We start from the raw sequence: 14742 nt of genomic DNA, 5'->3' as shown, positions 1-14742 counted from the left end.
TGAGGTTCACGAGGTGAAGCCAATGGTAGAAAATGGCAACTGAAGCTTACACGAGGTTGTACTTTTAGACAAAGTTTATCCAATTTTAACAGAGTAATTGAGTGAAGAACTCGATGAATAATTGAATCACACTGAAGAATAGAATAAACGAATTAATTTGAAGAATAATTCACACTTTAAAAAGGTTCTGTAGATCAAATGAATAGCGATGAAACGCTCACACTAGGTTGCATTTTTAGACAAAGTTTATCCAATTTTAGCAGAGTAACTGAGTGAAGAACTCGATGAATAATTGAATCACACTGAAGAATGGAACAAACGAATTAATCTGAAGAATAATTCACACTTTAAAAAGGTTCTGTAGATCAAATGAATAGCGATGAAACGCTCACACGAGGTTGCAATTTTAGACAAAGTTTATCCAATTTTAACAGAGTACCTGAGTGAAGAACTCGATGAATAATTGAATCACACTGAAGAATGGACACAAACAAATTAATCTGAAGAATAATTCACACTTTAAAAAGGTTCTGTAGATCAAATGAATAGCGATGAAACGCTCACACGAGGTTGCAATTTTAGACAAAGTTTATCCAATTTTAACAGAGTAACTGAGTGAAGAACTCGATGAATAATTGAATCACACTGAAGAATGGAACAAACGAATTAATTTGAAGAATAATTCCCACTTTAAAAACGTTTTGTAAGTCCGATGAATTCAGATGAAAGGTTTAGACCGGGCGTAAGGTACGCACACCCGACTATCTCCATTGAACGATAGACAGGAAAAGCTAAAAACGCTAGCAACAAAAACGAGAAGGCAGAAATGTAGCCACGTACGTGAAACGTCCACAAACGTTTGGTGAAAAAGTGGCAAATAACTAAAAGGTAAGATGCCAAAAGACAAGATTAAATTCTAAAAAATCGAATAGCACAAATATTAAAATTGCAACGGCAAACAATCCGACGAAAAAATACGAATAGAAGTATAGAAAACCAGCTGATTAGAGCAGTGGTAAAGAACCGCGACTGAGACGTCATGGTCAGCGCAGACGCACGAAAGACACAGCGCGCAGACAGACAGACATGATGACAACATGATGTCTACGTAGTAGCAGAACGAATAACAAGTGAAACCGTTCCAATAGATGCTTTGTCAGATTTTACATCATCCCTTTTACTCACACACAAGCCTAAGGGCTTATGTGGGCATCACCCTCAGTATTATTATTATTCTCTCCATTTGTATTCATTATCTAAAATCATCAACACATTATTAATAAATTTCGGGGCACCGAGCTCGTTATTTTTATTTATTGATAAACAGAACATAATTCTCTAAAATAATTGTGTTTAAATTTCACTGATGGCTATACGTCATCTTATGTATGAATTTCTGGGATGCAATATTTTGATTTTTCACTCACTCACTTTTTTACTATCCACAGATCACGAAAGTCTCAGCTGTTTCAGTCAAGGATGAATTATCCTTTAAATGTTGTTCAGCGAGCTTTCCCAAGGATGAGACCTGGTGCAATCGAATTTTTATATCATAAACCTACTTTGTTCTAAATTTCGTGAAAATCTTAGAGCCGTTTTCAGGTTCGGTTAAACATAAATAACCAGATATAAAAATAAAGAAATTGCTTGCTTAATATAATAGGATAACATTCCCAAAACCGAATTTCCATGGCCTCTCCTTCTAACTTTCAAACAATAGGATACCTTTTATAGTTAGGTCCACGTTATAATGACAGTATTTGATCAACTTTGGTTTTGCTTTCCTTGTCTATCTTCCGACAAAGCCGGTGGTACTATCCTTTTCTAGGTCACAACGATACCAATTATGTTTTTGACGGTATAGAAATATGATTAATCAATGAGGAGAATCAGCATCACTATTCTTCTATCTTCATCCCCTGCCATTATAACGTGGACCGCACTATAGGTTATGTTTGTACACTAGACAAACTGAAATATCACAGTACTGAGACACCTGATTCCAGATCCAGATCAACTGAAATCCGAGATAAAATGAATGTCATTATGTCACCCTTCAAAGTTGATTATGGCAACACAAGACAAGTTCTAGATCTTTCTTTTATAATTTGTAGTATTTAAAATTGTTGTAGCATTAAAAATTTGTTGTGAAGTATTTAGTCTTTTGTTTCGCTTTCAAATATGTGAATTCAGTTCCAAATATCCGTAGCAGAAATAATAATAGTCTTATTATTATGAGTAACGGATATCATTACATGGTTTCAAAATACAATGATCAATTCAATACAGATTGGTCCTGTATTGAGATCGAGCATATTGCAAATAGAGAAAATTTATCCACACTTTATGAACGTCTTGTGAATTACAAGGTAAGTAAATAAGTTGGGTTTTGTTATGATATAACATAGCACAAATATTGTCAAACATAACCTCCAAACCTATATTCTATTGTTTTTTTATAGTAATATTTTGATCGAATATTTGATAAGAAACTTAGTTTTTAAAAGTTTTGTATTATTTGATAGTATTTATAAAAAATTACTCAATAGGCCTACTGGAAGTTTTTGACTGAGAAACCCCTTTAGGGCTTTAGGTGACTATAACAGCGTGTTTAGGGATAAGTTATCTCAGAGATGACAGTAAATAGGTTATAATTTACTTACCTAGATACCTATTAGGTTCTAATACCTAATCTATCCTTATCTATTAGGAAAATTTCTAAAAACCTATATACGTCGACGCACAAATTAAAAAGGACCGTACCGGCTAAAGTGCACTGTCAAATTTCATGAGAATCTGGGTCATTCTCCAGATGCGGACAGAACATGGTCACAAGCCTAGTGAAAGAAATCCTGAATTTTTAATTTTATTTTTAAATGTTAAATACTTACTAAGCATCGATATTAATCCAATAATACAGTTTATAAACATTTATTACAAATAATTATGTATAAATATCTGTCCACTGAACGTGATAAGTCACTTCTGTGGACAGTCACCATCTGTAGTTTGAGACAGTTAGGGCTTACATCTTCATTCTATATTCGATTTTACATCTTTAAAACGGGATAATAATGGTAAACTATAGTATTTGGAGTAATCCCTGCAATTTTATCCTTGTTTATTCAATTACTTGAAAAGAAAAATCCAATTGAACTCTTGTCTAGTTTACAATCACTTCTGTGGACAGAATTAAATAGTTCAATAAATTTTTACTAGGCAGCGCTAGTGTAGTTCTCTACCAACCGTAGGAAGAAGGAGTAGCCATATTGTTGTGTAAAGTGGTTGGAAGTTTTTGTTTTATTGTGCTGCTGAGATTTTCAGTGTGTTATCAATATTTTGATCGTTTGTCAAGCTACCACAATCACTTCTGTGACCAGTTATAAAAAGGTAAATACATTTTTAATTATAATACTATTTAATAGTAATGCAGTTCCTATGATTCTACAATCACTATCAACATTAACACTGTTGATAACCTCAAAAGTATACTCAATTATGGGCTGGTTATTTTCATTCATCACTTCTGTGGACATCACTTCTGTGGACAGCTATTGTCCACAGAAGTGATGCCTGTCAACGGAAGTGATTGTTAACTCATTGCTGATTATCTTCAACTTGTATGTGTTAAAATCAGTTATTCCTAAAATGAATTGAAACTTCTAGGCATGCTTGAATAAAAAAATCTAGCATTTTTGTTTTTTTGCCATTTAGTCCAAATGTTGTTAATTTAAATTTTGTCATGAGAGTTGCATTCTGATAACAATGGTTTATTTCTAATCAAGTTTTCTTTTAATGTTTCTAGCTATTCTTGCATAATTTATGTTTAGTCGTGCCTAGAACAGAAAAGATTGATTAGAGGTGTAAGAGGGGAAGTGAATCTGTTCATTCATGAATCTTGAAAAGCATAGTAAAACTTCATTGCTGCCAACTCTGTACATTTAAAATTCTAAGTTCAGTTGTTTTAATTACCAAATTTGATTTTTTACATATACTACATCTCAACAAAACTTCTGTTCTAGGCGCTTTATTTAATTTTAATTATTACTAATTTCATTTGCTTTTCACTTGAAAATATTTTCCAGATATGAGATGGCAAGATCAAAAAAAGAACAAGAGCGTTATCTTGAGAAAAGGAGAGAGATGAAGAAGATGAGCATGAGGAAAGCTAGAGAGAAGTTGCGAAGTGATCCTGTTAAATATGAAGAAATAAAGGCCAAAGATAGAAACCGATATAGAAGAAAAAAAGAAGAAGGGAAAGTAAAGTTGATAGGAGAAATGAGTAATCGTGATCAAAGACGGATACGTCAGGAATGGAGGAAGCGGTCAGAAAAATACCGTTTAAAAAAGAAAAATGAAGAAAACATCCATGATTTTGTAGTATCCAATAGTCCACCATCAACTCCAGAATCTCAAATTGAAATCATTCAGCCTAGCACAAGCAGACAACAGGAGTGTGGTAAAAAGATAGCAAGAAAGAATAGAGAAATAAAAAACCAAAAAATTAAACAGCTGCAAAAAAAACTGGATATGGCTAATTCTAAAGTGAATCGATAAAAAAACGCTTATCAAGGCTTCAGAAGGCACAAATGAAAGAAACGCCCAGAAAAAAAGTTGCCAAATGATTCAAGGACTAAAGACCAAAGTTACTCCAGAAGTGAAGAAGAAACTTTTGTTTGCAGAAGTGATTTCCAAACAAATCTCAGCGAACTATCAATCACAGTCAAGCAGTAAGGATAAAAGGAAAATGGCTGCATCAGTATCTGGAAAAATCATTAAAAAATACAAATTTGTCCAGTATTTAGCTTCCCTAACATCCACTGGAAGTCTAAGAAACAAAAGATATTATAGACGAATATACTTGAAAAGAGAAATGATGCAGGCAAAACAAGAAGTTGTAAAATATTTAGAAAAGGATGAATCAAGTAGATTAACTGCTGGAAAAAAAGAAACTTTAACTAAAAAGAAAATTAAAAAACAGAAAAGACTGCTGAATGACTCTTTGAAGAACTTGCATAAAATATTTGTTTCTAAATATCCCAAATATAAGAATATGTCTTACTCTTTATTTGCAAATTTAGACCCTTTTGGATAGTTTCTCCAAGTGTTGGAAATCGAAACACATGTCTGTGTAAAATTCATGACAATATGAAACTATTGATGAAGAGAATTGCTTATCATAACATTTTAAAACAAAGAAGTGACTCAGAGCTTGTGAAGTCATTGTGCTGTGCAAAAGAACACATTGAAGAGGCATGCCTGGAAAGGAAATGTTCTTATTGTAAACATAAATCAATCACACCTGAAGATTTCAACTCTGATGAGTTGACTTACTATGACCAATGGAAGAACCTCAAAGTGAGTTTGATAATAAAAGGAGAAACGAGAATATGCCAGAAAGTGGTCAAGGACAGAGTTGCATGTACAAAAGAGGATCTTCTGGAGAGGTTGAAATTGACTATTTTACCATTCATGCAGCATTATGCCAACATCAAACACCAGTTTCAAGCAATCTCTGACATAAAGAAAACACTAGACAAAGATGATATCTTATTACACTTTGATTTTCTGAAAACTACAACTGTAAGTACTCAGAAGAGATTCAGTCGGCACATTTTGGAGGGTCTAAACCTCAAATAACACTACACACTTCTGTATGTTATTATCACTCAGATTCAGATGACATAAGTACTAGACCCAAGCATCAAGTTTCTGTACTTTATCCAAAAGCCTTCGACATGATCCGGCAGCAATTACTGCTCATTTGGACTGTGTATTAGATAGAATCCAAAAGACATTAGTGCCAAGTTTAAAAAAATTCATTTTCTAAGTGATGGACCCAGTACTCAGTATAGGAATAAAACCATGTTTAATTACTTGTTAAATATATTGCAAAAAAATTTGAATGGAAGAATGCACATGGAACTATTGTTATAGTTGTTATAGTTGGAACATCATATTATTCAGATTTCATTGAAATTCACACCTATACATTCATTAGGGTCACATCCAGTGCAAAATGAATAAAAAATTTACAATAATAATAAACTAATAAAGCCAATAAGTGCTGTTGTGTAACATCTTAAAATTGTATTAAAAAAGTTGTTCATCATATTATTTAGATTTCATTGAAATCACACCTATACATTCATTAGGGTCACATCCAGTGCAAAATGAATAAAAAAAATACAAAATAATAAACTAATAAAGCACAATAAGTGCTGTTGTGTAACATCTTAAGATTGATTTTAAATATTTTAAGCTCTATAACTATGCACAATTAACAAGATCTAATCTTCAGTCATTTCTGTGGACATCATGTCACTTCCGTGGACATGCTAATTTTATTTTCTTGAAAAAAATGAAAAAATGATTGTTTTAAGCTCAACTGTTATCAGTGTAATATTTAGAAGTTCATATTTAAGTTGTAGGCTAATTTTGGTAGAAAATTGAAAAACTATTTTTTAGAAATTTAATTTAATTGAAACTGTCCTTTTTTGAAGAATGACCCATCTATTACCGCGTTTTGCCGTAAATGCGCAACATATAATCATTTAAACATTAAGAGAAATGCCAAACCGTCGACTTGAATATCAGATTTAATTTAATTTTATCTAAAACAAGATTTAGATAACCTAGGATATCTAGGTAAAGGACCTAGATAGGTTATCTATTCAAGTTTATGGCAAATGGCATTAAGTTCCCAATTATAGAGGCTTTTAATGTACAATTCCTAAGAGGCGTTTACATTAGTCAAGTTTACTGGAATCCAATATTTGTATGAAATGAATGTATTTTGTAATTTGTGTTTATAAGAAGAGAAACTTGAATCCACCACCAAAGTAGACGCTTCTTCAAGTTTGGGTACAATACCGTATCTGGTGCATGAAGCCTGCGTATTATCAATAGGCCACAGTATTTAAATCATATTTAATATGTAGCACCATTATACAGTAATAACAGTAAATTGTTTCCTTGATTTTGGCACATAAATAGTCCAAAGTGAGGTTAAGTTTAAAATTTCTGTTTTCACCAAAGATTAACACTCAGAGAATACGTATTCGAGATATGACTGATGAATTTTGAATTTCGAAGGGTTGATAAGAGCCGGAAATAACACTAAACAATCCGAAAGTATCAATAATATTGAAATAAACTTGAAAATTTGAGCAGAAAATGAATATGTTCGATCTAATAGAATCCATAAGTATTAAGTTATTAAAATTTTGTTAATTGACCAAGCGAAATGAGGTCTGAGGTTCAAGTCGACGGTTTGGCATTTCTCTTAATGTTTAATTGTTCATATGTTGCGCATTTACGGCGAAAAGCGGTAATAGATTTTCATGAAATTTGACAGGTACGTTCCTTTTTAAATTGTGCGTCGACGTAGGCTATATAGGTTTTTAGAAATTTTGCATTTCAAGGATATATAAAAGGAAAAAGGAGCCTCCATCATACGCCAATATTAGAGTAAAATAAAAATCAGGCTATAGAATTATTCATCATAAATCAGCTGTCTAGTGGACTATAATACTACCCGTTCAAAAACGTCGAACATCTTGAAAATGTTTCTTTCCATCAACGTTAGTAGACAGTTGCCCATAGGCCTAATACTACCCGTTCAAAAACATCGAACATCTTGAAAATGTATCTTTCCTTCAACGTTGTAGACAGTTGCAGCCAGACCTGATAACAGCGCTCACACTCACATTCCGGGACGACACGTCCGTATACGTAGTATTACGGTACGATAGGACAGAAAGCTCTATGTATATTTAGAATTTTTTCGAGACATTTTAAATTGATAAATTATCTATTAATTTTTGAGAAAACATTACAACAGGTCAATGTAACTTACTGACCGCGAGGTCTACTGTTCACAGAACTACTAGAGTATTGGTGCAGGAGCCTCACCTGTGCTGACGCTACCATCAATCACCTTTGCTGACGCTACCATCAATCACCTGTCTTGCACTAGGGCTAAATGTAACTTACTGAGCGCAAGGTCTACTGTTCACAGAACTACTAGAGTATTGGTGTAGGAGCCCCACCTGTGCTGACGTCACCTGTCTTGCACTAGGGCTTTGTTTACGGAGGTAGTGACTGAACCCGGATGAATCATCCATAGAGACTCGGTTCGCTCGTCTGCATTCTTAATTTAAAAAGAATGAATGAATTCCTTCCTTCCGTCAAATAAATGTATTCAAACAACCTATTAAATCATCAGTAAATTATCAGCCCTTTATAAATTAAATCATCGCCTCATTGAATCATCAATTCACTTAGACCATGCAAAAAACGCAGATTTTGGCGAAATTTTGAAGCTTATAATTTTTTTGTAGACCCTAGCTGAGCCTGTGCAGCTAATATTAACATTTTCCTTCGATAAGCTCTTGGAAAAGCTGGAAAAACGCAGATTTTAAAAAGTATTGCTTTCCGAAGAAAATTAAGGTACCCCAATTTACAAATTTCTATACGTTTCAAGGTCCCCTGAGTCCAAAAAAGTGGTTTATGGGTATTGGTGGTGTGTGTGTGTGTGTGCACATATCTTTAAAAATTTCAGGAGCTCCGCCCCATCTATGCAAAGTTTGATTTTAGATTCTCAAATTGTTCGTGTCGGATCCTTATATTGTAAGGACCAGATTTCAAGTCATCGCGCGCGCGCGTCTGTGTACACGACATCTCATCTCCAATTACGGAATGACTTGAAATCTGGTCCTTACAATATAAGGATCCGACACGAACAATTTGAGAATCTAAAATCAAACTTGCATAGATGGGGCGGAGCTCCTGAAATTTTACAGATATGGGACTTGTGGCAGTTGATAGAGCTTATATGAGATGATATTTTTGGTTGAATTTGATCAAAATGTTGGAGCCGTTTTTCGCGATTTTCTCGAAAACGGCTCCAACGATTTTGATTAAAGTTATACCTGATATGTTCAGGAAGTTATACCTATCGTGTTCACAGACATGCACACACACACACACACACACACACACACACACACACACCCAGAACAATACCCAAAAATCATGTTTTTGGACTCAGGGGACCTTGAAACGTATAGAAAACTTGTAATTGGGGTAACTTAATTTTTTTTGGAAAGCAATACTTTTCTTACCTATGGTAATAGGCAAGGAAAGTAAAAACGCAGATTTTGGTCGTATTGCTGGTGAAATTTTGAAGCTTCCTCTATATTTTTTTTAGACCCTAGCTGAGCCTGTGCAGCTATTTTAAACATTTGGAAAAGCGCAGATTTGTGAATATCTTTGGAGTTTCTTCAATCCGTTCTTAGTGCGCCTCTAGATGGCCAACTAACATACATGTCGGAAAAAACTAGAAGCATTCAAAACAGTAATATTTTGAACAATATTTCTGGCGTTTTTCCATTTATTAAATTTATGTAATTAAGATAAAATATTTTGTTAATCATATTTCTACATTGTTCAATATTTTTTCTAGGAGCTAGTTCCCCATTCAAAACAGTATATTTTAAACAATATTTCTGGTGTTTTTCCAATTGTTGAATTTCTGTAATTAAGTTAAAATATTTTGTTAATCAATCATATTTCTACATTGTTCAATATTTTTTCTAGGAGCTAGTTCCCCATTCAAAACAGTAATATTTTAAACAATATTTCTGGTGTTTTTTCCAATTGTTAAATTTCTGTAATTAAGATAAAATATTTTGTTAATCAATCATATGTCTACATTGTTCAATATTTTTTCTAGGAGCTAGTGCCCTACCCGGAGCATGTGCTGCTGTTGGTGGATAGTGCAGAGGACTCGTGTTACATAGGCTGCAGCAACAGTGAGCCAGATGCAGGGCTGCACCGCTATGCAAGCAAGCAGCTGGCAGCTCAGTGGCAGTGTGCCAGGCGATGGTGCATGGCTGGGACATTTTCCACTTGCCTGCAACACCGGTTGGCAATACTGCAGCGTGTTTGGCATGCGCTACAAAACATCGCCGAAAAGGTAATACAACCACAGTATACATACAGTATGGAAACTTGGCTAGTACCATAGAGAAACAATAGCGTAAGTAGATATCCCATGGTATAGGACGTTTATGTCGCAACTTTTACTGTTATCTCAAGCCGATTATTGTCAATTTTTACTGTTTTGTTGGGGTGAGAGTGTATGAACGGCATAATTTGAGAGAATACCAGCGTTACACAGCTGCATAGCAAGAACTACGTGAACTATCGGCTTGGGATAACAGTAAAAGTTGCGACATAAACGCCCTATACCATGGGATATCTACTTATGCTATCGTTTCTCTATGCTAGTACCATGTCGCTAAAATCCGCCATCTTGTTAGGAAGCGCCGCATTGTAATAGTATTGATGGTAGGTTCGGATCACTTTAATGATCCGGATCAATTGATCTCGTTCACTGCCACGAGCCATCAGAAGACCAGGATTGGAACTTCCTAAGGTAACGTGACGTGTCTAGTATTTGCGCCATGTAAAAAGCATTGGTTAGATAGGCGTTATATTGACAGTTTCCATTCTGTACCTATTCTGTGCTATAGTTCATACACACTATTACCCGGTCAAAACAGTAAAAATCGACAACAATCGACAGTAATCGGCTTGAGATAGCAGTAAAAATTGCGACATAAACGCTCTTTACCATGGGATATCTACTTACGCTATTGTTTCTCTATGGTATTATGTTTCAGGGAGTAAAGTAGGCTCTTTAGACAGTAGGTGGAGGAAAAAGTTATTGAACGTTAAAATTTGAGGCTCTTATTTATATAGATTAATTCATTATTATTACTGAAATCTGGATGTGAATTGGAGATGAGAAATGGTGTGTTTGTTTAGTGAGGTCCACGTTATAATGACAGTGGATAAAGATAGAAAAATAGCGATGCCGATTCTCTGAATTAATAAATTATATTTCTACACTGTCAAAAACATGATTGGCATCGTTGTGTACCTAGAAATGGATAGTACCACGGCTTTGTCGAATGATAGACAAGGATATCAAACCAAAGTTGATCAAATACTGTCATTATAACGTGGACCTCACTATAGGCGTTTTATTGACAGTTTCCATTCTGTACCTATTCTGTGCTACAACCATTCAGTCATTTACTATAGTGAGGTTCACGTTATAATGGCGGTGAAGTAAGATCGGAGTACAGGGTTATCGATACTCTATAATTATTTGACTTCATTTTGCCACAGAATGTACAGTCCAGGTCCTATACTTTGCCTATCGGCGGAGTGCCACTAGACTACAATACTACCCGTTCAAAAACATCCAACATTCTTGAAAGTGTATCTTTCCGTAAGCAACAGATGCTCTTCTGTATCTTCTCAAAAGCAACGTGTTGCATCCGAAAGATACAACTCTTGGAGTTACGTTCTTTTAACACAACACAGTTTACAGTCCGAGTCCCGTAGCTTTGCCTATCGGCGTAGGGCCACTAGACTACAATACTACCCAAACAAAAACATCCAACATTTTTGAATGAATGAATAATGAATTTATTGCCAAATAAAAGAAATATTTTTACAAATAAAAATAATTATCAAAAATACAATAGGTTTTGGTGTGTCTGGGATAAGAAGCCTTCAGCTCCAACCACGAGACGAGTTCTAAAAATAAGAAATATATTTTTTAATCTATAGTGAGGTCCACGTTATAATGACAGTATTTGATTAACTTTGATGTTGCTATCCTTGTCTATCATTCGACAAAGCAGGTAGTACTATCCTTTTCTAGCTCCACAACGATGCCAAATCTGTTTTTGTCGATGTAGAAATATAATTAATTAAGGCAGATGATAGGCGACGCTGTTCTTCTATCTCTATCCACTGCCATTATAACGTGGACCTCACTATAATAACAGCAATACAAATGAAACAATTCTATTGATGGATGATGATCCAAGGATGTTGAATTCTATCAATATCCAAGTACTAGATAAACAAAATATATGTGCACAGAAAAATAATATAATAATTGTCAAGTTTTAATAATTTTTACACAATAATGAATAATATTAATTTTGCCAAAATTGATGAATCAGCCAACTCAGTTCTCAAATTTAAAATAATAGTTCTATTTCACCAACGATTTTATTATTCTCAATTTGGTTTGTGTTATTTTATCCTTAGTTTTAAGGTCTTAGTGCGGTTGCACACAGCCGGTTAAATTTCAACCGTGATTAATTCCACGAAGACCAATCAGAGAATCCGTCTTTTCAAAAACGCCTTCTCTGATTGGTTCTCGTGAAATTAATCACGGTTAAAATTTAACCGGCTGTTGTGCAACCGGGCCTTAGTCTATAAGTCTTCTGGAATTTTATTGATTAGTTCATTACTCTGATATTCAAATTGGTGTTTACTAGATGTTGATGAAGTAAATTAATATTGAAAGCATTTACTACAGTTGGCCGTATATTATAAGGGATTGTGCGACGGGTAAATTGGTGTGTATTTTTAATAAAAATAATTAAATTGTCACATAAGTTTGACGTAACGTTTGTAGATCTATCTCTTCAAATGTTAGTCTGCTGGGATAGAGCCTGGGTCTTCCAAGCGCAGCTTATATTTTAATAATATGCTTTTATATTTTAAACAGTTACGTTATGCTATTTTTGATAATTGATCCTAACCAGTGATTATGAATAAAATTTCATTAGGCTACTGAGTTTGAAAACGTATTTGTTTTGAAAAAAAAACTGTATTCCATGACATTTATTGGCTTTTCATCTACTTCAAAACAATAACTGAATTGTGTTTTCTCAGTTAAGTCTAGAACTTGAATTTAAGCCTTACCAAGTCGAGGGTTTAAAATCACGCTGTTTTAAGTCCTGGACTTGACGATTTTTGGTAAATCCTTGACTCGGAAAGAGGCGAGAATCTAATTCAAGTCCTGGACTTTTAAGCCCTTCAATCAGAAAGCGAAATTATCAACTCCAGGGTCTAACGTGATCTCTAAACTCCAGAGTCTATTTAAGTTCTCGACTACGTTAACGCTCTGACTCGGAAAGCCAATTTTCTGACTCCAGAGTTTAAAGCCAGTTAAAGTCTACAACTTAGCTATAGTGAGGTCCACGTTACAATGACAGTGAATGAAGATAGAAGAATAGCGATGCCGATTCTCTTCTCTGCATTAATTAATCATATTTCTACACTGTCAAAAACATAATTGGCATCGTTGTGGATCTAGAAAAGGATAGTACCACCGGCTTTGTCGAAAGATAGACAAGGATAGCAAAACCAAAGTTGATCAAATACTGTCATTATAACGTGGACCTCACTATAAATCCCGAGCTCGGAACCCGAGAATACTGCGTGAGGTCTACTGTTCACAGAACTACTGGCAAAGCTGCACGACCCTTAGTGTTAGCTGGAGATTACTAAGCGAAGCGAAGCGTTAAGGTGAATTTGGTGAAACCATAGAGAAACAATAGCGTAGTAGATATCCCATGGTATAGGAAATTTATGTCGCAACTTTTACTGTTATCTCAAGCCAATTACTGTCGATTATTGTCAATTTTTACTGTTTTGTTGGGGTGATAGTGTATGAACGGCACAATTTGAGAGACTACCAGCGTCACACAGCTGCATGGGAAAGAACTACATGAACTATCGGCTTGAGATAACAGTAAAAGTTGCGACATAAACGCCCTATACCATGGCATATCTACTTATGCTATTGTTTCTCTATGGTGAAACTCACCCTAAGTACATTATTTAGTTGATTGGAAAATGAAAACCCATCCACAAACAATTTCCTTCTCCTGATTGAGCTGTTTTATGTTTCTAGCCCAAGCTGCAGACAAGTGGGGCTGAAAAGGAGCCTGTCCCAGCGCAAACAGAGGCGTCACGTGACCCGGTTGTGACGTCATGCGAGCCTCAGCGCACCTGTAACCAGGCTCTGCTCGAAATCGCTGTCAAATCAGGCATCTCGCTTCTTTTCGCTCTGCTCAGACAGAGCTCTGCCTATAGCACCATTACTGGTAGGTACATGAGTTTTGTATCAAATTATGGTTTTGAGTATCAAGATGAGATGGTACTGTATCATGTTATGTTGATACTGTCATGTTATGTTGATACTGTATCATGTTATTTGATACTGTATCATGTTATGTTAATACTGTATCATGTTATGTTGATACTGTATCATGTTATGTTGATACTGTATCATGTGGGGTAATACTGCATCATATTTTGTATGTTCAGTCCGGGTCCTGCAGCTTTGCCTATCGGCGGAGGGACACTAGATTTCAATACTACCCGTTCAAAAACATACATTATAAAATGTATCCTCCATGAGCAACAGATGCCTCTTTTGTATCTTCTCAAAAGCACGTGTTGCATCCGATAACATACACAAGGAGCTGCAATGTTTCTTTCCATGAGCAACAGATGCCTCTTTTGTATCATCTCAAATACAACGTGTTTCAACCGAAAAGGTACACAAGGAGCTTCAATGTTTCTTTCCATGCGCAACATTTGCTCTTTTGTATCTCCTTAGAAGCAACGTGTTGCATCCGAAAAGATACAAAAGGATCTTCAATGTTTCTTTCCATGAGCAACAGATGCTCTTTTGTATCTCCTTAGAAGCAACGTGATGCATCCGAAAAGACACACAAGGAAGAGCTCCAATGTATCTTTCCATGAGCAACAGATGCTCTTTTGTATCTTCACAAAAGCAACGTGTTGCATCCGATACATACACAAGGAGCTTCAATGTATCTTTCCATGAGCAACAGA

At 35.0% G+C, this 14742-nt stretch overlaps 2 protein-coding genes across 2 annotated transcripts; both read left to right on the top strand.

Annotated features, from left to right (window-relative positions):
- Nucleotides 1-2026: 2026 nt before the first annotated feature.
- LOC120355784 (probable E3 ubiquitin-protein ligase HERC1) lies at nucleotides 2027-14182 on the top strand. Its single transcript, XM_039444478.1, has 3 exons — nucleotides 2027-2369; nucleotides 9737-9979; nucleotides 13793-14182. The coding sequence occupies exons 1-3, from the start codon at nucleotides 2235-2237 to the stop codon at nucleotides 14180-14182; spliced, it is 768 nt and encodes a 255-aa protein (XP_039300412.1). The 5' UTR covers nucleotides 2027-2234.
- On the top strand, nucleotides 3992-4567 carry LOC120355783 (glutamic acid-rich protein). The gene has a single exon (XM_039444477.1). The coding sequence runs from the start codon at nucleotides 4093-4095 to the stop codon at nucleotides 4555-4557; it is 465 nt and encodes a 154-aa protein (XP_039300411.1). The 5' UTR covers nucleotides 3992-4092; the 3' UTR covers nucleotides 4558-4567.
- Nucleotides 14183-14742: the final 560 nt, after the last annotated feature.

The sequence above is a fragment of the Nilaparvata lugens genome, unplaced genomic scaffold, assembly GCF_014356525.2.
Source record: "Nilaparvata lugens isolate BPH unplaced genomic scaffold, ASM1435652v1 scaffold4778, whole genome shotgun sequence".
NCBI classification, from domain to species: Eukaryota; Metazoa; Arthropoda; class Insecta; order Hemiptera; family Delphacidae; genus Nilaparvata; species Nilaparvata lugens.
Note: the sequence above shows the minus strand (reverse complement) of the source record. Positions and strands in the feature narration are given on the sequence as shown.

Excerpts from the sequence above, each read along its gene's own strand:
- LOC120355784 (XM_039444478.1), top strand. The coding sequence starts at position 2,235 with ATGAGTAACGGATATCATTACATGGTTTCAAAATACAATGATCAATTC. Across the intron at positions 2,370-9,736 it reads AACGTCTTGTGAATTACAAG|GAGCTAGTGCCCTACCCGGA; the intron begins GTAAGTAAATAA and ends TATTTTTTCTAG. Across the intron at positions 9,980-13,792 it reads TACAAAACATCGCCGAAAAG|CCCAAGCTGCAGACAAGTGG; the intron begins GTAATACAACCA and ends TTATGTTTCTAG.
- LOC120355783 (XM_039444477.1), top strand. The coding sequence starts at position 4,093 with ATGGCAAGATCAAAAAAAGAACAAGAGCGTTATCTTGAGAAAAGGAGA.